This window comes from Larus michahellis, chromosome 2, assembly GCF_964199755.1.
Source record: "Larus michahellis chromosome 2, bLarMic1.1, whole genome shotgun sequence".
Classification (NCBI taxonomy): Eukaryota; Metazoa; Chordata; class Aves; order Charadriiformes; family Laridae; genus Larus; species Larus michahellis.
The window spans coordinates 160,297,343-160,321,234 of NC_133897.1; the positions used below are offsets into that span (position 1 = coordinate 160,297,343).

Sequence of the window (23,892 nt, forward strand, 5' to 3'; positions counted from 1 at the left end):
TAGCCGTTAAACTGAAATGCCGCACACAAAGGGAAGAAGGGATAAATCTAATCTGCTCCTAGTATGCAGAGTACTGTTGACACAGAAATAGTGCCTCTCAAATGAAATTGTGAATAACTGATTCCGTGTATGTGGTGAACCCACTCCGCAAAACAGGTCCTGACCTTTTAAATGTTGCCAGGGCAAATAATCACAGTTGTTTTAATTGGTTTTCTCCAGTATCTACGGCAGAGACATAAACTGCAGTTCTAAGGTTGATTCACCTCCTGGACTCAACCTGAACTGGAGTCTGATGAAGTCTGTGTGCACATCCCAGGTCAGGGATGGTCTCCAGATCTCGCCTTGCTGGTGACATCTCGACACGCGTCTGTTGTCACCACAGACAGCAGAACTGATGCACGCCCTATTTTAAATACGGATGACGGAGGAGGCAGAGAGCTGCTAAGCACATCACCCTTCTGAACAGAGCGGCGACTGGTTTCAGTGAAGAGTGTTAGAAAAAATAAATATTAAAATAAGCTAATCAGACCTTCCTTGGCCCTCTTCTTTGATCTCCTCCAGAGGATCAAGATGTCCTTCGCAGAGGGTCTTGCTGAGCTTACCACCAATGCCTTTTAATAAGAGGCAGACCTCATCTGGCCAGTTAGCGCATCATTAAATACTTTGTGATGTGGCCACAAATACCCGACCTCTTTTTTTCAAGCTGCACATAATCAATCGGTGCTTACAGCCCACAGAAAATGCTGACTTGAAGGCAGTTCAGCTGCTGAGTGCACACAGCGCAGGGCAGCCCAAGTCCCACTTTCTCTGGGGCTGCACTCTGTGTGCAGGTGAAGACTCTTCCATCTCTGCCCTTGCTTGGATTTTCTCTTGGAATGAACACACCTTTTTAATGAGGTGATTTATGGATTTTCAGCCAGGTTTAATACTGAGAAAATATTCCCTTTATATAACCTGGCATGGGAAAAGTGAACTGAAGAATTTGAGGGGGAATCGGGCAGGGAACTGCCTGGCATGGCCACTGTCAAAAGACATTCACAAACGAACTTCTCAGATTGCACTTGGGTTTTGGCTGCCTCAATTTTTGATTGCTCAGATCTAGAAAGCATTTTAAGAAGGGCCAAACTCAAACTAAATCAGTAGGAATGCCAGGCACTTGACATATAAGGGAAGTGAGGCATATTTGTCTAGCGTATACTTACACCAATTTCAGTAGTCAAGCAATGTTAAAATCAGTTTTCATTCTTTTTCGTTTGTCATGTGAGGGTTAAACCTTACGAGTCGCCACAGACATGTATTACCATATCAGAAAGCCTGCAGCAGGTGCAACACAGGTACTTCCTAGAATTACTGATGGCCAAAGAATTCTTCTCAATATGCCAAATTACAATGAATTACACTTTTGTCAGCGCGTTTTATTTTCTTCAAGTTTAGCCATGAAACTGCACCAAATACAGATTATCTTTCAGGTCAATAGCTATTTTGTCAATTAAGTAATTACCAAAATTGTGCCTCATATCATCATAGTCACTGGCCTCAGAACAGCTCCATGGACTCAGCCCAGCCTGCAAAGGTCTGCATTATTTACTCGAGTAACTACAGCAATTTGTTCTCTCTGGAGATCTGTCCCAGAAGGATGTCTCATGATTTAGCTGAAGAAGCAGACGAAGTAAGAAGATCCTAATCCTTTAGATGTCTGTTTAAATAAAGAATAAACAACAAAGATGAAGGCAATGCCTACATCTGGAAGAGAATAGAAGCTCCCTGGATGGAATGACTGTTAAGAGACGTCAAAGATACTGAGGAATTGAACATGAAGTTTACTACAGTGGGCAAAACCCAGCAGGTTGTCTTCCATTGAGGAGCATTCTATTTGGGCCTGTGCAGTACCCGGTTACACATGGGAAGCCCAGTGAAGTGCATCTCTTTCTTGTGCTCCGATCGGATGTGCCAGTGATGCTCAGTTGTGCAGCTGCAGTGTAATACAAGCAGTCACTGCAGAAAGTCCGCTTTCTAACACCTTACGTAGGCCAAATCCTTGTGTCTGTGCTGGTCAGTGCTCTAGCTGCGGTGGTGAGGTCATTGTGACAGGGGTCATTCTCAACAGCAGGTGGGCATGAGCCATGGTAGAGGCCGCACCTTGGATCAGTGGGGTAGGGCTGAGAGCCTTCCCACTGACTGTGGGTGTACCTGACGTCTCCGCAAGTCACCTCCTGCTCCCTTTGAAGTCAGTAGAAATTTGGCCATGGTAGATAATCGAGTTAAAGATGGGATTAGTCTCACCCTAAAGCTGACGTGTGCTTCGGTTCTTGTACCCTGTGCTCACTGACTGTACTGATTAGTTTTCCACCAGCTGTAAAAAGTGCATAGCCATTGAACTTGACATCAAATGCATGCTGTTTCACGGACACTTGGATTGACATCAGATGAATCCCGCATAGGATATTTGGACAGGCTGGTTTCACTAGCGGTAGAGATATTACATTCCCACTGTCGTGGTGAGAGCTGATTCATTTCTGCCCTGTTCCCAGTGGGTTGGATTGTTTTCCTGCTCTCCCTCAACTTATTTCCAATTCCCATAAAAAAATATTTGGCTAAGGCCTAAGGAGCATACTTATCTCTCTGTTGCTCAGGGACAGGTGACAAAAATGGTGTCTATTTATTTGTACATTGATATGGCACACATTCATGGATTTGGAGCAGTCCATTTCCAAGAGAAAGAGTGAACAGAGAGAGACTGTGCTGGCAGCATCCCACATTGTGGAACTCCCAGGGAAGAGACCAGCGACACCCTGCACATCTGAGGAGCTCAAAGTGCTTGGCAAATATTAGTGAACTGAGCCTTACGACCTGTGCATATATAGAGACGTATAACTCCCAATTAACACATTGGGAAACTGAGGCAGGGTTACATTATGCAGCTTACTTAGCAGCACATAAGTCAATAAGAGTGGAGTGTATAAACCTGGAGTTCCGTACACTGAATTTTTTGGAACAGAAAGAAAATTTGGCTCCAGAAGTAGCAAATGGACTTAGCAAAATATTTTCTACAAAATAGCATTGTAATCACGCTTCGAGCAATTTTATAAACACGAGTGGGGATTTTCAAAGCAGTTTGAGGGATTTATATTTACATTTTATAATAAATAAATACCCATGACCGATCCCAGGAGGTGGCTCTGATAATTTTAAATTCTACCCCTAATTTCTTTTTGACATTTTATTTCATGGGTAGTTGCATAATAGGTCACATGAGAAACATTTAGTGCACAAACCCATTTCAGTAAGGTCATTTACTTTGACTCAGCTTTTTCCCTGCTTTGAGCATTATGTGGTCTTGGCTAGGTTGGTTAGAGATTGATTTACTTATATTAGAAAATGGATTCAGATGTTACGTTTCCACAAAGGGATACTGCTCCTGAAAATATTTTTACTTTGCTGCTCTGTTTACAAAATGTAGCAAGGACCACCATATCTCGCATGTCATCGATTTGCCATTGTTGTATTGAAGAGTATCAGATAGATATGTATCATAGAAGAAATCAGCTTCACCATTTATATAGGGTAAAGTCATGCAAACCATGCTCAAAACTAAGCTCCTTAGTTTTGGTAGCATGAAAAAAACTGCATTAGTAAATTGTATGAAATGGTGCAGAATGACTACCACTAATATCACATGCATCTTATGCAGCCATTGGTGTTTTGAACTAGTAAGCTTTGGGTGTAGAGTAAGTGAGATATACAAAGTATGCTTACATTACATGGAGAAGTCAACCAGTGACTGCCCCCACACGCACTTTTAAACTGGCTTATTTGAAGGGGTCCATATTGAATCTGAAATCCCATCTCCCGTAGAAGACAAAGGCATGGAGCCACTTGGTGTAAAAGGGTCGGTGTCTGTGTCCGTTTCCCCCTCTGCTAGGTAGCGTTTCTCTCTCATCCATGCCGATCCCCCATTGGGGCCAAACGGGAAGTCATCTCTGTCTTGGGAGATACTGAAGCCACTTGGGGAGCGTTCAAGTTCCTCGTGGTTGACGGAGAGAAGGGATAATGGAGTATCACTGTCTCTTGTTAAGCTCCTTCTCTGCCTTGGTGACACCTTATCTGAGTAAGGGCTTTGTAGGTCTCCTTGAGAGTGGTAGCTAATCTGGGAGTCCATTAACGTAAATATAGGCAAAACTGTTGGCCTTTCTGCATATGAAGTTGAGGAAGGTGTGGCTTGCAGTTTGCCAGAGTTTTGCCCACCTATTGATAAAGGTTGTGAATGAGTCATATGACCATGTGCTGAGAAACCATAAGGACTGACTTTGTTGACTGGAACCTGCTGGAAGTTGTAAGGAGTTTCATGAGCACACTGCTCAGTGTATTTATATATTATTGTTTTTAATTCAGAATATTTGTTTTCTTCTCTCTTCTCCTTTGCAGGAGAAGCAGTTTCTTTCAATGGACTTATCTCAGCGACTTGTATTTGCAGCTGTTCCATATGATGCATATGCATATCAACAAGAAAATCCAGTTTCTTCCCCATGTCATTAACCTGAAAAATACCAATATTACAATATTGTCTCAAGTCAGTTGTTCAATCAAAGAGTCAACGGTCCCATAAGTGCACTGCCTCCAGCAGTGTGCTGCCATCTTTATTGGTCATGAAGGTAATTACAGGATAAACATGATTTTCCCTTGGAAGCTGGACTGCAGTCCTGCTAGATAAGCCAGACTGCCATTTTACCCTCTAACGCCTCAGATTAAGAAGACCCATCCCTATGAACTGTGCCAAAAAAAATTTTTAGCATTGCTGGATAGTTGGCAGTCCAGCATCCAACCGCAGCCTACAATGTTATGACCAAAGTCTTGATACCATACGGTAAGTGGCTATTACCAAAATACAAGAGATGGAATTACCTTTGCACACAGATGTATTCTCTAACTCTTAATAGTCCCACAACATCAGGATTAACTATCGTGACTAATTTCCTTTCTCTGTTGATAGTACTTTGTGCCTGAACATTTACATTCCATGAAAGAAAATGAGGTGAATCAATGCCACTTGCCTCCATCTTAGTTATATATTTAAAAATGAGAGTGTCTCAACTTGCTAAGCGACAGGTTAAGATGCACAAAGAGGGCCAAATAACAACTGTGGAGGCAATCCTTTTGAGTGACAGACCCTGCAAAAGAAGGTGGTGCCCACAGTAAAGCACCAGACATGACGAGTGTGGTGTTAAAGAGAATGAAAAAGTCCCACCTAAACATCATGATTAGGGTCTTGCTGCCGTATGTAATGGTATTCATTCAACATGTTTCAAAATGCACACTTTCATGAAAAACTAACAACGTGGTTTTGTCATCATTAGTACAAGATCTGAGTGAGTCTTGATCACCAACAGTACCAATCTGCCTGGGTCAGCCGAAGACTCATACAGAATCTATGTCAGCTTTATCATTTCTGCACAAGCGCCTCAGCCTCCATCATCGTCATGAAATTACATACCTGTCGTTCAACTTTAACAAATTTGCCCATCATACTTTGGTCTTCAGTATCTGCTGTAGATGCTTTGGCTACATATGGATCGTTTCTATAAAGAAGTAATAACTTTATTAGTGTTCAGTTTTTCTTTGCATCACGGTAAGTAATTTATATCAGAAAACAGAATTACTATCTTGGTGGTATATTCATACACCTACTCGGACCTCTCTTTAAGAAAAGGTTGAATTTAGTTATTTATCACACAAATAGGAACAAAAGTCTACTCCATGTGATTCCTAGGCATTTTTAAAAAATGTATTCCTCATTTTTAATTTAAAATTATTTTTGTTCAAAATTAAGATAAAGATTAAGAAAAAAAAAAGCCAACAGAAAGTTCAAAATGAAATTAATCTCAGACTTGGTGGAATAGTTTCAGCTTTGCGAAAAATGTTGAGATATTCTAGATAGTGGGTACACAGATTGCCATGTGGTTTTAAATCTAATTTTTTATAATTAGTGTCTTTGAAGACTGAATTTGAGTTTCAAGGCTGAGTGGGTTTTTCTTCTCAATTTCATTAAACCAAATAGTAAGTGGCAGAGACTGGAAATGCTGTAAAGAGACAGTCTGGCCTGGAGATTTAGAGTAGATTCCAGAATAAATTTTCTTCTACGTAATTCCCTACTACCTGTCCATCAGATGGACTAACTTCAGGAGGTAAGAAGATGATCTCTGCTTAACTAAAGAACTTTGGTTTAGAATTTCATGGGATATAGGATGATCATTATCAAGTTAAATCTTTACCAAAACATTTCCAAACCAACCTTGAAGGAATCTTTCCATACATCTTTCCATAACCTATGTCAAAGTCTAGTAAAACAATTTCTAAGCACTTGATCTTTAACATGACTTAGAACAAATACACCCTAAAACTTTTGGTTTAACAGGTTCAGTTGTTCTTTCTGACAAAATTCAAAATATAGCTGTGAATATAACCTACTCAAGCAGAAACTATAACTAAAATATGTCAGATTTTGTACATTGGGTTACTGATGTTATTTTCTCATTCAAATTTTGCAATCTGCTTCGTTTCCCAAGTGATCATTGCCTCTTCCATATATGTAGGTCTCTGTCTTCACATTTACATGTTTTTAGATTTTTCACTGGGTGGAATAAACCAGACAGAGCCAAGTTAATTTATTTCCTGTAAGATTACTTTTGTTCTGAGCAGCTTTGGGGACAGATTGTTGATGATCTTGTGTGGTTCTTCATGGGTATTTATTGACAGATTGATAGTTGTAAATAACATGAGAAATGTCATTTATTATTGAATTCTTGCTACCAGGAATGCAGCAATACAATAATATGCTGGAACTTTCACACCCAGAAACTTGGTATTGCAATTTATTTTCAGTAATTCTCACCAATCATCAGTTTAAAAGCAACGCCATTAAAACTCTGTGCTTGCCATTTGGTGGGAGCTATAACCAAACTTTTTTCACTTCAGGAAGACAACTTGTTTACCTTCAAACTGTTGGTCATTTTTAGTGAGTTTTTAAATGGGTTTACTAGTTGAATGTTAGAAATTCAGCTTTATCAGCAATCACATGTACATATTTCATATAAAATCACATTTCCAAACCATGGAGAAGTTGAGCTAGACAATTAAGAAGCCATTAAGTTTAGATTTCCATCATACATTGTTCTTAGGGAAGCCAGTGTCTTTGTGGCTCAACATTTACACATACGTTTCTTGTAGCAACATATCCTCTCAGCATCATTACTGTAACAGTGTACTGGCTGGATGAACGAAAGGCATGCTTACTGGTATGAATTAACTTTTTATTTCCGTTTTTGTCTCTGCAAAAGACTAGGCATAAAAAATTCACCTGGGAGACTGTTGCGAAGGGTAAGAAAAAGCTCCTCCCTTTTGGGATTTCTTATGTTTGGGAGTAGATGGAGGTCCAGGTGTAAAAATCATATCTACTCTGAAAAAAAGAAAAGTGCAATTGCATAAGTCCATCTCTAAATGCAAACACATAGAAAATGCTATGCATCTCTGCAGAAAACAGTAGCAAAGATTCAAAAAGGACGCACGTCTTGATTTAACAATATATTGAGGATCACGATGTGTTTGATCTGTTCTGGGTTCACAATCAATACATTGAATTGTAATTACCTGGTAATTAACTAATTATCTAGCTCACTGTTTCCATACTCTGACATTTGAAACACACGACTTCATTTCCTTCAAAGGAACTAAATAATGCGATTGTCAAAAAATCTCCAATAACAGTTGCTTCTAAAAATACCAGGAGAGATCCATCAAGTTTTGTGCTGGATAGTGAAAATCAGAATTTGGTAAAAGATGGCAATTCCTGATACTCTTAATAAACCAATGACTTTCTGGCAGTTATTCTGCCTAATTATCAGTATTTTTTTTTTGTCTTTAATAATTATTCTTTTGGTTTGAAAAATATAACTATAAATGAAGTTTCACAAAGAATCCTACTTGACTCTTTATTTGGAACCAAACCAAAAAGATTGTTTGGGAGGCTCCAGCATGTTTAATTACACACTTTTACTGTATCACTGTATTTTTTCATTTGGCATATCCAATCGCTCAGGTGCAAGCAAGTCTCTGTTCATTCAGCCCACGTACCAAACTGACCAGATACCAGTCAGCACTATCCACAGAGTGTTATCTGTATTATCAGCCAGTCCTTGCAGGTACATTGCATGGCTTCGTGGTGGCCATGGAGTTTTGAAAATGGAACTTAAAAACGCTCAAGGCAAACCTCACAAAGATAGCTAGATATTTTCTAGGCACCCAAGCATTGCTGAGCCATCAGTCAATGCCTCATCCAACTCCTATGGCATCTCACCATTCATAGACACAATGCATAGGACTCACGCCCCTGGTTTTGTCTGATTACAATCAGTGGAGATACAGTCAACACAGTGAAGAAAATTCAGGGGGATTATTAATTATGTTGACCAGCTCTCTATTAACAATAAGAGGAATCTCGCATGGCTTGTCAGGATTAAGCTTTTTCTTAAAGACCTGTAAAAAGGTCTTCCCTGACTAGTGAGTCTTTACACTGGGGAACGGCGTTGCTGAGCTGAACATCACAGGTCGGAGGCTGTGCTGTGACTCCTGCCCTGAATCACCTGGGATGTGTCTTCATCCCACAAAACTCTGTCATAAACACTGCGGGAGATGGGCCTAATCATGTCAGGCACCTTTATTGCTGCTAGGACTCAAGCGAGTATCTGCGAGGTTCTCTGCTGTCCAAAGTCACACAACACCTCAGTTTGAAGTAAAGGAAGGATCTCCAGTATAAGGTGTGTAGACCTCTCCATAGATGCAGGTTTCTAACTTCATGAGCCCTCCTCAACTTCCTGAGTTCAAAAAGATATTACTGCATTGAAACCTAAGCTCACGTAACGCAGAGATCATTTTATAGAGTAAGAATGATGTTCTGTGGTATATAATTGAAGACAGGAGCTTTTCTAGAGCAATAATAGTGAGGTAAGAACAAGACATGTTACATACTTGAAAATGAGATAGCCCAGTACATGAAAAGCACTTTGAAATTAAAAAAAATATGAACTTCAACCGAAGGACCAGAACAGCCTTACACATCTGAGTTAAGTCTAGATAAGGTCCAAACGTGCAGCATGAGTTGCACTCGCTCAGGCCATTCTTGAGAGAAATCAAGAGTATCCCTGTGTGGCATTTTGCTGTTCAGAGCGACGGGGCGGGGAGGGCTCAGGAAATATGGACAGACTGAACTAATCCAGCTACACACATATACACTCACGGGCACTCAAACTCAGACTTACTAGCTCAAGCTCCGACCTGCTCCCGCAGATCAGGATGCAAGGGGCACACGTTTTTGTAGCCATGCCTCAGAAGCACATCAGGATGAACCACTTCTGTCAGGAAAGTACTGTGGGGGCAGACTGCACCTGAACAGTCACAAAGGCCCAAAATTCCAATTTTTTTCATACAGGTCATTTTACACCTGAGTGAAGGGGATGTAAAACCTTCTGTGCTGATGTATTTTTGCACTTGCATGAGGTGTTTCATCAGGCACAGGTCAGCACAGAATCCAGCCCAAAGAGAAACTCTACATAGAGCAAATATTGCTTTTATTTATCATCTGTAAAAAGGGGAGAAGGGGAGAAATTTGACCCTAATCAAATAACACAACGGTCAAGAAAATTCACAGGACTCTCTACTCCAATTTCCTTCTTATAAATATGAGCCAGTGCTCTCTTCTGCTGCAGTTACCCCTACTAGCTGCTCATTTGCCTTTATTCTTCAGAGAAAAGGCTTTCTTACTGACCAGCTACACTATGCAAAGTCATAGCTTCTGGGTGGCCTCGTAGGCAAATAGGCGAACTATGCTTTTATTTTGTCAGCTAAATATTTTTCCATTTACCAGAGGATTCTTACCTTGCCTGAAGATATTTTATTCTGGAAAGCATATCAAGATGCCCTGCTGAGTATTGCTCTATCACATCCTTTACATCATAAGGCCTCAAAGTCTCCTTGAATTTTTTTTTATAGAGACGAAACTGTAGGATTCTGCATAATAAACACAAAAATTACTAATTTCGCATAGAAATTCCAGAATGATAATTTGCATTGTATTGAATAATTGATAAATACTTTGGATGCTTGGAAATTGATCACGTTATTTCAAAACAAGGCAATAAAACATAAGTAGAGAATCTCTAATATCATACCACATTTGTAAATATGTAATAGTTGGCTTTTCATAATTAATAGCCTAAAACAAATTATACACACAAAATGTCTTTTTCAACACTATCATCATAACTAGAAATGGTTCAAAGCTACAAGATCATATGTGGAATTTGATTTTGAACAACACGAGTCACCGGAGATTTTGAAGCTGTGAGGCTGCAGCTGCTTTTTCCACGCTTCAGCCTATTATAAAGCTAATTTATAGTGTATATAATGCTGAATCATTTTCAGCTTGTTTTTTTCATTTTGCACCTGGGAAAATTTTGGATAGGAAATGTTAATTAGATAGATGTGGAAGTTAAGAAGTCAGCAGCAGTTCAAGTCGTGGAGAAAAGAACAAGTGTTAGAACTGCCTGAAGTGTCCTTGAAAAAACAGCAGTATAACATTATCATTGTTATTCTTGTAATAATAATAATAATAATAGTAATAGTAGTAATAATAATAATAATAATAATAATAATAATAATAATAATAATAATAATAATGTTATTATTACTATTATTATAAAATGTCCTAGTAATTGATAACAAAATTCTAATAATAAGGACCAGTGCTGGCCAGAGCACTTGAAAACTGTTTGGCATTCTTGTTTCCATTCTTCATTCAACAGTTTATACTTTAGTTTACATTGTTATATTGTGGTAGATTAAACAACATATGTAAAGAATGAAAGATTAAACTACATATGTAAAGAAACATATGTAAAGAATGAAAAGCATTTTATTTCTTTATCTGTCTCAGGCTTGGGATACAAGACTGCTTTCTCAGTAGAGTCTCCATGTTCTTATTGCTCTGAATTGGGGAATTACTGTCGTCTGTTACGTTCTGACCCATTTTTAATTCAAGGCTGGTGTTTTGGTTTTTTTTTTTAACTTTTTAAAAATCTGTATAAACTTTCATTTAGCAAAGATAATTCTGAGTTTTTAAGGGTTTTCAATTCTTTAACTTCGTCACTTATAAATCTTTCAAGATTTCAAAATTATACCTATGCCTATTATAACCTAACTGTATATGATAACAGCAAAACTATACTTTTAAAAAAAATAAAGGAAAAATAGGAATCACACTGTTAGCAATTTCAATTTAAAATCTCCTTGATCGTGACCCTGAAAACCCATTAAGTGTTTTGCCTGAAAGAATTACTTCTCATTAGCATTCAGGGTCTGGGTAAACTATACAAGAAAAGAAAAAAAAAAAAAAAAAGTTGGGCTTGTGATTGAGTTTAAAGGGAAATTGCATGAATCGATTAGATTTGCACAGGATGTGGGGAAAGGAAGTTTTGCAAAAGTAATAATAGCATGTTTGATGGAGGTGGGGCTGGGAAGCAGGACAGATGGAAAGTTTTTGTTTGAAAGCAAGCAGGTATCGGGGAAGAAAGGGAAAACTATGGACGAAGTAGGGACGAAGAAACTTCCAGCGTGAGAGAAGCAGTTATGGGTAACACGAACAAAGCCTGTGGGACATGGATTTCAGCAGGCTTGAGAAAACTTGGAATTTTTAATGACTGGTTCTCCTGCACCCAACCAGAAAAGAACCAGAATACATATCATGGTTGTATACATATAAGTATATGCTTATATACTTATAACCACCTTCCTTGAAGCTTTTCTAAGAAAATAATTTTAGGGCACTCCAGACTTGCAGTATTTCACCTGGAAGGTAGTAATTCCCTGGCCCAAAACTTAACAACTTCTGGAATAAAAAACAATTGCAATGCAAGTAGAGTATTTTCCTATTTAGTAAGTAAAAGTAGAAAGTAGAGTATCTTCCATTTTTCTGGAGAAGAGAGTAAAAAACACTGAGTGAAGGAGTAACAGCGCACCAGTGATGAATTCTGTCTGCTTGATGTGCTAAACACATTATCAAGCATCACTAGGAGTTTTCTAACCCCAGGGAATATCCCTTGTGATACAAAAATAGAGGTGACACGTCACAAGACGAAGAGTGCTGAAATGGAGACCTCAGCATCTATTAAAATATGACAGCTGAAGAGCATGTTGCACACTCATACAATTATGAGTAAAAAAAGAGTTGAGTCAGTTCAGAGTTTGTTGTTAAGCAAAAATTCCAGTTTTACATAAATATTACGATCACTAAATTGAGCAAGATACTATATTTCTAGCATATTTTAATAAGGAACTGTATTCAATGTTACTTTATAATAAATATATTTATGGAGTATTTTGCAGAAGTGGCATGGTCAATGTTATTGAAAAGTTTTCTTTCTGCATACTTTCAAAGGGGACTTTAAATAGGGTCTGTCTTTTCAATGTATCTAGAATTACTTAATTTATTGCATTTAAAAAAAAAAAGTAATAACAGCAACAATGAATCAACACGTAGCAACATGGTAATGGGACTTCTGAAGTATAAGCATTCAAAGTCACAGCAAAGCTTTGAGCAGCATCAGAGACATTTACCTGACAGCTCGGATGGCTGTCTTGAACGTGGGGATCATATCTTCCATAAGGAAGTCGCTGCTGTCGCCTCTCTCTTCTGCCATGGGTTCCCCAGTTCCTGCATCTGCAAAGCAGGTCAAAAAAAGCTGTGTGAACATCCGACCACACAATGTTTAGAGGGAGGTCCGGCCAACCAAAGCACTACATAAAGTAAGTCGAATTTAGTAAAGGAACATCTCTTGCAGGTTCCTCTTTCTCTGATCAGCTCTTGAAAGGGATTTTATAATTCTGCCAGGACAGCTGTAAGACACATTACTTGAGGGCTCTCCTCTCAGATTCCAGCATTTCTGAAACTTGGGAACTTTTCTTTCTCTCCAATGGATTTAGAAGGTCCCATTTTTAGGAGCTTTTACAATGATAAATCTTTGCCAAAGTTATTTTACGTAAGGCTAAAACAGGTGTAGAAGCTACAGGCCAAGTTCTCCTTCCACTTGCACTACTTGGAGCTCATGTAGCTTTATGGCAACGGATAATGAGGCTCCAGGTGTGGACACCCAGACTGCGTCCATGACAGTAGTCTGCCCAGCGTGCACTGATGCCAGCTGGCACAATAAAGGAGAAACTGTTATTCAGACACCATTTAGATACTATACATAATCAGAGAAAAATGTGTGCCCAGGGAAGCTGAGAGGAAAAATGCCCTACGCTGTTGCACGGACACCCAGTGGAAATCTGCTAAGGGGCAGCAGTCTTAGGGAGAGTGGGAGGGAAGCAGCCACTGACTCTATAAACAAAGTTTTAAGAGGCTTCGATCTTTGATACGTCTGGACACAGGCTAGTGCAGGGCTGGATGCAGTCTAGGAGGGAGCTACCTTAGCATAACATCACTGCCCAGTGTGCCCTCTTGTTCCAGGTCAAATAGGTTGATTACGCCACTGGCTATATTCTACATTGATTGCTGGTTTTTGGAGGGCCATTGTCTTATTTCAAGCACTGTGTTGCCTGGACTCCAGCATTCATTTTCTGGAACTTCTCCATGTGCCACGTAAAACCAGGGACCGGCCATGCTTGGCCCAGAAAGTCACAAACCTTCAACAGAAGATGCAGAAGAACAAAGTAAAATGGGGAGAAGAGGGGATGAATAGAAAGAAATCAACACAGATGGGCTACCTTCTGAGCTTTGCCAAAAAGCGTACGCTTTCATTCGGAATGCAGTGCGAAAACGCTCCTTATTATTCAAGACAACATTCTTAGGCTCTTTTGAAGGACTTTCTTCAATGGCATCTACATTCAGAGGGGTAAATAGCTTTCCTTTAGTATTGGTACCACGAACCCGATCCAAGAGACCCAGCTTTTGGCTACAAAATAAGCAAAAGTAATCATTTTCCTCCTTTGTACACTTTTAACTTGTTTTCATGATGCTTTAATTATATAATGGGCTAAATAAATGTTTTGTACACAAGGACACTGCTGGGGCTACCGTAATACATCAATGTCTTTGTAAGCAACAGCTAAGCTCCACAGATAATTAACTGGTTTTTATGAGCATTATTTGTGTCAGTGTTGAAAACGTTACCAGAGGGTCTTGCTATCCTCTCTATGTGATGTATCACAGTGCTTCAGCTCCAGTAGCATGTCTGAAGCATTAGATTTATTATTAAGAAGAGAAACACCGCTAGTTAGGCAGTTATATTGTCTAATGATAAGGATGCTTGGCCTTTCCTGTTCAGTGCTTTCTTTAACTACTGGGTCTGTGGCAGGCTATTAAATGAATAACGCATGTGCATAGCCAGGACTAAAATAAGTCAGATGTGCTGTGAAACAAACAAATTATCAGTAAAACACTGGAAAGGCATTGCCAAGCAATTACTAGGTACATGGCAGGGCAGGCTACCCAGTTCTCTCCACCATTTACTTTCAGTCATCTCTGACTACACTAGAAATTGAGGTGACCTATACGAATTGTAATAAAGTGACATATTTTGTTCCTCTGGTGATTCCTTGCACTGTCCTCTCACGGATTTACTGACCAAAGACATTTTTGCTTCAGTGACAAGATATAGCTCGAATCATGTCTACTTGCCATCTTACCAGCATCCCTTCCGGCCAGTAACCCTTCTGACAGCCTGATGACTGCAATGGCCTTAAAGGTCACTGGAAAGACCAACGCAAAAGGAATTCTGCTAGTGAGTGTGTCAGCTTAAATACGCTCTGAACACTTCAGAGCTGAAAGATTGTGTAATTGTTTGACTTGCTTGTTCAATTTGCTGCTTAAATATTTGTCAGTTGCTTATTTGTTAAAAAAAAATGCGGGGCTAAGCCATGGGAAGAAAGCCTGCCTTTTAACCCATTCCTGGATGTTGCAGTGTGGGACAGCTCTGGGGAGAGGTGAATTGTGCACACACGGTCACGATGCCCCTAGGTGCAGGAGAGAAGGGCAGGCAGGTTGAGTCGGGGGGGGGGCGAGAAGAAGCCACTGCAGCTAGCAGGTTTCTGAGAGACACAGATGGGAGCAGAGCTGAAGGACAAACAGCAGGGGTGACCAGAAGAAGGAGATTTCATAGGTATGCAAAGAGATATCTATGCAGTACGCTCAGCTGAAGCCACTAAACTAGCTGGCAGGAGAGGCAAGCATGGGGAGGGTCTACCATGCAAGGACATAGTCGACAAAGATGGAGAATTGCGTGCAGACCTTGCAAGTGAAGGGTCCCACTCACAGAGTAATTATTCTCTATTTAAGGAGCTGTCTTGCTCAGATGGATTATTTCTGTGTTCTAGAATCTCTGGTGCCATCGGTGCACCTCTTCAAAAGAAGGATCTATTCTATCTTGGAGCTCTCTCTGTAGCAGTATCCCTCAACAATGGAAGTTCTTAGGACATTCCTCTTAAAATGATAAAGGCGAGATGGATTTAAAGACATGTATGATGACTTTGCAGCTTTCATAAGAGGGTCGACACTGGTAGAAATACTGCAGTTTACAGCATACAAATCTTACACGATCTGAGCCTTGAACATCACAGCTGTTGCAGGTTTTTGTTGTTTGTTTTGCTTTTTTTTTAATTTTTTTTTAATATGAATTACTGGGCCTCTCATCTCTACTATCTGTTTCTGATTAATGTATCTTTGACCCAGAAGGTAATGAAATATAGGCTTCCCCGTCACAAAAGATGGAAGCACTAAACTTCGTGTAGGATGTTTTTTCATGCCTTCTGAATTTTCTCGTTGACAACATGACAATACTTGTGAATGTAATTTCTGCAGCCTGGTAAATTCAGGTACTTGCCCTGTCACTGCGTGTAGGAAGTGCAGATGTGCGTGCATGTATGGAAGTGCCAACCAAGAAGGACTTGTGTGAGTACGGAGACGCACTGCCAATCCTGCTACATCAGCATTGCCAGGACTGAAGTCAATGATGTGAGAAGATAAAAGCATGGATTTGAGTGAAGAATTAGAATTAGAAGTGAATGGTATTAATATTACTCAGACTTTGCCCTAATGTAATTTCCTGAGGAATTCATGGCATGAGGGAAAGACAAAGAAGGCACAGACAAATGTGCAGAGTAAAAATCAGGGATTAATTCCTTCTCTGTAGAAAAATATGAGATGTTACTTGTTGACATCTGTGGCAAATTAGTCATCACAGAATGTGTAGTCTCATGTTTGGTCTTAAGCACTTGTTTAAAAAGTGGTTTCCATAGTGCTTGCTTTTGTGTTAGAATCTCGATCTGATTGATCCACCAGTGTGCTCTAATGGTTAGGCTGATGGTGAGCGCAGGGTCCCATGTGGTTTGTGTTCTACTAAGACAGGGAGAATCCTGTGATCTTTTTTCCACATCACTATCAATTCTCTGTTCTTTCAGAGACCATGTTTGAGAGAAGTACTGCTTTACAGTACAGATGTCTTAACTCCATGGCATTTCTGTAAAATTTGAGCTCTTCAAGCATTCAGCTACGAAATACAGGAAAAATATATACAGGAGAAGATAAGAGTTAGTGATCAAGTTTTGAAAGGCCATAAAAAGTAAAGGTGAGGAAGTAAAACTCAACTGAATGAATTGTGTGTGTTTTTTCGAGGGGTAAAGTAGGGAAAAAGAAATTCTAATGTCCCAATAGTAATAAAACCAAAGTCTGAAGGAAGAAGTTATTTCAAGGACGGTCAAGAAGAGTCTGGAATCATGGCACATCACTGAAAAGGATTTTAATGCACAGAAATGCACCAAAAACCTAGCTGAGTGATAACAATGACTCAGCCAGGCAATATAAACTGATGGGCCTGCAGATGTTAGAGGGAGTGCGCTTGTGTGGCCTTCAATGTGAAGAAAAACAGACAGCAGTCAAGCAAGCTTGGCATCGGGGAGATTTTTGTAGACTGAAGGAAACTGTGAAATAAGCTACAAGAAGGATGAAACTGCAGCAGTTTTAGGATGAGTAGATCTATTCAGTGATTATAAAATGAAGATATTTTTCCATAGGTCTGAAAAAATTGTGGAGATCTGCTTTTCCTGGTGGGGGGATTAACAGGTCACCAATGATAGATGAATCTCAAATGAAAGCAGAGAAAGAAGCTCTTAGAAGGATGAAACTAGCAGTGAAACTCAGATGATTTCAGATGATGATGTGATTTCCTCAAGGGCAAGAAGTGGTCACATACTACACACTGGCTTCGAGCAATGTGTTAAATGCCACAAGATTTGGTTTAGTAACACTAGAGAGAAGTTCTCAAGAGAAGAATATGTTTAAGGCAGAGAACCTGAAAGACAAAGAAGCAGAAAAATAGGTGAGACAGAAGATTCCAATTGTTTATAAATAGCAGTTTAATACTATATTAGAAAAATAGAGCTATCATTACATATGGCTTCTGTCTCTCTCTCTCCGGAAACTCATCTCTCCAGATGTCTCAAAGTTTGCCCCTTAAAACTCCTGTAATAACTGCCTTCCTTATCAAAAGGCAAGGAGGTATAAAGTGCATTGCAACGAACTATAGGGATCAGACCAGCAGGAAAAGTATCCAAAACATTAATCTTGCAGATATTTTTTCAATATAGGACAGAAATACAGGCAATATGTGCAGAAATCCCTGCCGTGGAGCTATACAAGAATAAGATTGATCAAGATTTGATATCCTCCTCAGATCAAAATAGATCAAAACATTCCTCTGCATTCAGTACTAAAGGCTACTTATTCGTAGTGATGTTTTTCACTGCACATTTGTGGGTTGGTTTTCTTTTTTGTGGGGTGGGGGTTTAAGGTAAATAATATACACCAAAAGCATTCTCAAATTCTCTTTCTAGGGAGTTTCACAACTTCCCCCACTGATGTGTCAGTTCAGGAACAAACTGTTGTCCCAAAACTGTTGCTCGAGCATCTTAGGTTTAGGAGCTAGAACTCGTCTGATCTTCCTTAAGCTGCTTAAAAAGTTAAATGTCCTGTCTAAGACTAATCTTCATGCCCCTTTCAATGATCAGTGGGAAGTCAGCAACCTACAGAGTGCAGTTCAGCTTCCTTTCACTTTGGAATGATTTTACATCTGGGGGAACTTGTCTCGTTATTATCTACAGAAAGATCTAGATGATAAGTCAGTTAAAAAGCAGTCTCCCTCTAAGCAGAGAGAGTCTAAGCAGACTTGAGTCTAAGCTAAATTTATCTGAGCTGAAGCCTTCCTCATTAATTGAATCCTGTTTATTAACCCTTAAAGTAACATTCAGATTCATAACAGTATGTTTATGCAATAAATACAGACAATTATGTTCATATCCAGGCAGCCAGAGCAGTAGAATCATCAGAAAATAATTCATCGTCTTCACATGAAAAAAATACAACAGTATGTTGTACACAAAAAAAAAACTGAAACAAAACCCAAGCTTCTTTCCAGATAATGACTAGCTGTCATCAGAGAAAAAATGAACTTTATTCTCATTTCCAAGGGATGAAATCTGGGTCTGCTGGGGTTTTTGTTTTCATTGTGCTTTTTAAAAAGACTTAGAAAACATTTGTTCTCATGACACAATCTCCTTCATTAAAACAGCATGCGCAGGGCTCAGTCTCAGAGTATGAAGCATGCGCAGATCACATCATCTTCCATGAGAGTGGCTAGGACAGTGGTTCCCACCCACAGGTTCATGTACTGCTGCTTGTCTTTAAGAGTCCTCCTACTGATAGCTACTCTTCCTCCCCTTGGGACAGTGGTCCCACTTCATTTGGCTTCCTTACATTCAATAAATGTGATTCCTGACTTCCAGCACAATTCCAGAAATTGGAGGGATTCAAATGCATCCCAAACATGATGATAAAAGGCAGAGTAGTTTCTCTGACTAGCTTGGATATGTTGCCATTTCTTGTCTTGCATGCTATTGCATCCTCTCCCTTGTGGTGGAATAAAAATTTTCCCAAAAGCTTTGTCTTTGAAGTGGAGTCCTTAATTCTGTGGTAGATACAGACCACCATAAAAGGAGGAAGGCAGAAGCAGTGCAGACAATTTGGCTCAAAAGCTTCCTAGCTAGAGAACAATTCAGCTCTCAGATTCTTGCTCCCCAAGAGCATTGGGAATTATTTTGGGAACATCTGAGAGATGAATTTGTTGGCTGGATATACAAGAGATGGCTGGCTTCTGCAGCAGATGTTTTACCCTTGCTCAGAATAACGAGTGGGAACCACTGAACTAGAAATACTTTTGCAGAAACAGTCATGCACGGAAATAATGCAGTTACATCCCATCATGCAAGCCAGATACTCTCCTCTCTGTGCTTTGCTTAGTATTGGAGTTTCATAAACAAATGGTATATGTATGAGAAGAAAGATAATGAATTAATGCTAACAGTGAATCAAACACAGCCCTCTTCCATGTATTTACCACTTTCACCTAACAAGGAGTAATAATAATCAGAAATTTTTTTCATATTTTTTGCAGTTTAGCTAATCATTAGATTTAGCTGTTCTCAAGTAACTGGAAGAAAAAGGCAGTCATGTTTACTCCTGTAGTTTACTACCTTATCAGCTGTACTTCAGAATCAAACATTCTGAATGAGATTTCCAGAAATATTCTCCTTTGAACTATTCCCAATAGAAATTAGCATGAAATTAACATTGTGAGGACAGCCATGAATCCTGCACTGAATACATGCAGCTGATCTCAGAGAGTTCACTTGTTTTCTTAATATAAAACAAAGAGCATTCCACACTTCTGAGGTACTTCTGAACTTTCGACAATCAGCTTTCCCTTTTAAGCAAATTGAGTAACATTCTTTTCTACAGAAAGGAACTCCCCAAAAAGTTCAATCTCAAAATAATTGCCTTTAACTTCTTGACAACTAATGTTTTCACATTTAAAAAGCCACTTTGCACTCTGAATCTTGACGTCTAAATTTGCAAGTTTCTGATGTCTGAGGAGGAAACACTCCCTTTTCGCCAACCAATTTCCACACTCTGGTGATGTATGTCCTCATCGGTATTTCATTGTAGGCATGACTCTAAATCCAAACTCACCTACCATCCAGATTATTTGCCCAGAAACATGAACACAAGTCTTAACTTTGGCTCAACTTTGATGCCCTTCAGAAAGGGAAAGAGCCTTTATGCACACTAAAGGCCTTTGCTCAGCCCCTCTTCTCATCCACACTTTCTAAAGTGATTGGAAATGGGTAAAAATAAGCAATGTCATGCAAATCCATGGGGAGAATAATCAAAGTTCAATTCTTTGTGAAAAAAGGATGGATATTTTTCAACAACTGATGCAGTCAGCAACACAGATAGAAACCATATGGATGTTGACCCACTCTTTACTTTGCAGAGAATGTGTCTCCATGTATGAACTACTAGAAAGCCAACCAAACTGCAAAATCAATGCCTCTTGACTATTTTGCATGGGCCAATCATCCAATGAAGAAATTGAGTACTTCACTAGCCGTTCTCCGAAAGTTGAAGAGCTTGGGCTAGGAAAGCTGAGTTGTGTGTTGATGATTTCAGGTTTGTGGAATGAAGTGGAAATGAGAACAATGAGTTGAATAATAGCAAGATGTTTGTGTGGGATAGAAAAAAATGCTTGACAATTTAGCCAAAATATTAGCATTTCTGATTATGTGTTTTTCAGATTCCTGAAACACTACAAATTATTTTTATGTTTCTTTGCAGGAAGATAAAAGTTCTCGCCCCACATCTTAGGTCACAGTTCAGCAAGGTATTAAAGCGTGTCACGAACTTTATTCAGATGATCAAAAGCATCCACTTGTTTTCCGTTTGCTGAACCAGAACCTGCAAATATACATGCAGAGATGTTGTTCCACTGAACTCAAATGCAAAGTGACTTGCATGAATTTGTGTTGGCAAGGTTGGGACTACATAAGGAATGGTATTTAGTTCTTGCAGTATATTTTTCTTATAGTAAATTTCTAAATGATTTGCAGAGTAGGTTAGTATCATTCCCATTCTATGAAAACAGAGAAAAGCACTTGTTTTTAAGTAGGTCATTGGCAGAGCCAGGATTAGATCCCATGTTTTCTGAACAGCAGAACAATGAACTATCTGCAAAGTCATGCAACTTTCTTTTTACGCTTAAATAACTTTTCAGTCTTATCTCCCATTACTTTTTATCGTGGTTAGATTAACTACTTTAGTAAAAACAGAAAGTGCAGGCAGAGAATGGCATGCAAGAAATATGAAAAGAGTAAGGCTCAATTGTTACTTGAATGTATATACCTAAGTTTTCTTGTGAGGCTTGATCCAAAGAATGACTCCCTACTAAACATGACATTACTGTAAAGCGAAGAAAAGTTATTAAGATGAGACGTTAATGATTACCCATGAAAAGCTCTATGAAAAAGAATGGGAACAGCCTTTCATTTGTAGTTAATGTAGTGTGCAAATCAGAGTGGCTTTTTACCCCTTCCTGTTTTGGGCAGCTGCATTAAGAAGAAATGCTGACAGTGAAATTTTCCACCTTGCAAATTATGACTTTATTTTCATTATGCTGTTACTACTGGCAATACAAAAATGCACCACAATATATGCATTCTTTCATACTCAAATAATAGGAAAGACTAGTACCAATTCTGCCACTTAAAAAAACCAAACCGACTTTCCAAAGTCAGAAAAATATTATTTATCATGTTGAGATAAGGAAACAGGGATAAATTACTTTTCTGCAATCATATAATATTAGATCTAGAAATGAACATGCTCTCCTGATGTCTAGTTTTACAGTTGGACAATGCTGATTACGAGAAAGACCTTAGAAGAAAGTTCAAAATCCTTCACTAAAGTACCTGTACATACAAGTGATTCAAAATTCTTACACTAGTCGAAATCAGTGGAACAGCTGCTAACAACAGCGCTGAAAAATGAGGCCCACAATTCCTTCCTCAAACACAGATGTAAAAAGTTGGTTCAAAATATGTCCCTCAAGCAAAGGTTCATCCAAAAGGCGGGGAAATGTAGGTCAAGCACCTACATTCAGCGCATTTGCTGAATGATTTGCTGCACTCCAGCAGAAATGGGCATTAATATATCTTTCTCATAAATCTTCCTTCTTGGGAGCTAAACAGATGAAAAGGCTTTGCAATACACGCAGAAGAGCAATTGCTAGCTGCAATTTCCTGTGCTGGTCGTTTAAGGCATCGATTAAGGAAGAAAAAGCTAGTGGCATCTCTGGTATAAAGTCAGTTAACTCCCCACCCGTGAGCAATGAATGCCACAGCCCCAGTTCCATCTGGCTTGGGAGACTATACAGGGCATGTAGGGAAAATGAGCAGCATCATATGCACCACTTCAGTGCTTACAGGACCCAGCCTACTATCTAGTTCAAGGGCAGTCCAATGTGCTCTTCATCATATCTCACATCTTCACAGTTTTAGTTTAAAGAGAGCTTCAATAAAGCCTTGGGCTGCTGCCAAACTTTAATCGGCTTTCTACTCTCACAAGCCCTTCCCTGCAGCCTTGCCTCGGGATCCAACTTCTGAAATGGACTCTTCCACTCTGTTGTCTTTAGCTGTGACTTTGTCACGATGCCAGCTCCTGCTTCCAAGGACAGATCCTAGAAGGATCTACAACTCTCCAACTGTGGAGTTCCTAAAGAGCTTTCGCACCACAGAATAGAAACCTTGCTACTTTAAAGAGCTACCCATCCTCAAATTTTCACATAGCCAGACCTAATTTTTAGTTTATTAACTAGTTAAATTTTCTGACTCTCCTGGGAAAGTTTTAGACTAATTCTTCTCTCTCCTTTGTCAACCACTGTTCAGACAATGTAGTTTATTACTACAAGTTTCCCATTAAGTACTTAACTGATGCAAAAACCTGGAGAGTGAGTGCACTTATGGGCTGTTCTCTGCACTAGGACCACATTCCTGTATTGCTCATTTATTTCAATACAGCCTTAAATGGAAACAGCAGTGGAGTACGCGTAATACTTTCTATACTAAATCGTCGTAGGAGGAAGAGTATTTATTTTTTTTTAATTATCTGGTCTGTAAATGAGAGTTTTATGAGAGATGGGAGGTAGGACTGTCAAAACAACAGATTTTATGGCTCACTCCCATGTCTACTGAAGTCAGTGGATGCTCCCACAAATACAATCATTTTTCTGTTTATCTGGAGGGCTTCCAGTCCCTCTTATTGAATGCTTATTTCCATAAACACGATCCTGCTACACAGGAAGGTTCCAGCGCAGGTTTACCGATGATTTTGCTAAAAGTTATTACGCATGTAACAACATAAAAGCAAGATATACCCAGCTAGAAAGAGGGGCCTTGGGATTACAGTTTCAAAGATTTTGAGCTGCGAGTCACACTTTTCAGTTTTTAATCCAGTGTGTCGGCATAAAATGATTTCTTCTACTGGCCTGAAAGGAACAGTAACTCTGAAGTTACTCCACAAACTGTTCTGTCACCGCAGGTGCAGGAGATTCTCTAGGGGAGCAAACTTCAGCAATCATTCACTTGCCTAATTTTAATCTCCTGCTGCATCTGACTCAGAACACATTTCGGCTCAAGGTATGGGGTTACGTACTGAAAAAGGATTTCAGCTCCTAACCTTTCTCCTACATATTAAAGGCCAAAATTTAGCTGTTGCCAACTTGGAGTTGGCTAAAATCTCCAGCCATCTACATTGAGGCAACTGAGCTTGCCCATGACTGCTTAGCTTGGGCAGTAACATGGATGTATAGTACTTACAGTACTATAAGTACCCTTATAGTACAGGAGGGTTCACAAACTAGGTAACTCCCATCCAGGCAGTCTTTGAAGAGAAGCAGGCTAGCT

General features: G+C 39.4%; 1 protein-coding gene across 2 annotated transcripts in view; it reads right to left on the reverse strand.

Moving 5' to 3' along the window:
- Positions 1–1,261: 1,261 nt before the first annotated feature.
- KCNQ3 (potassium voltage-gated channel subfamily Q member 3) overlaps positions 1,262–23,892 on the reverse strand; it is a 211,968-nt gene continuing 189,337 nt past the window's right edge. Inside the window, exons 10-16 of one of the 2 annotated variants that reach the window (XM_074577851.1) lie at positions 21,335–21,391; positions 13,813–14,000; positions 12,664–12,766; positions 9,928–10,059; positions 7,355–7,453; positions 5,492–5,576; positions 1,262–4,537 (exon numbers count right to left, since the gene is read on the reverse strand). In XM_074577851.1, coding sequence (XP_074433952.1) covers positions 3,800–4,537; positions 5,492–5,576; positions 7,355–7,453; positions 9,928–10,059; positions 12,664–12,766; positions 13,813–14,000; positions 21,335–21,391 — 1,402 coding nt within the window. In that variant the 3' untranslated portion in view covers positions 1,262–3,799. The remainder of the gene's footprint in view (positions 4,538–5,491; positions 5,577–7,354; positions 7,454–9,927; positions 10,060–12,663; positions 12,767–13,812; positions 14,001–21,334; positions 21,392–23,892) is intronic. The other variant, XM_074577853.1, reaches the window with a different exon arrangement.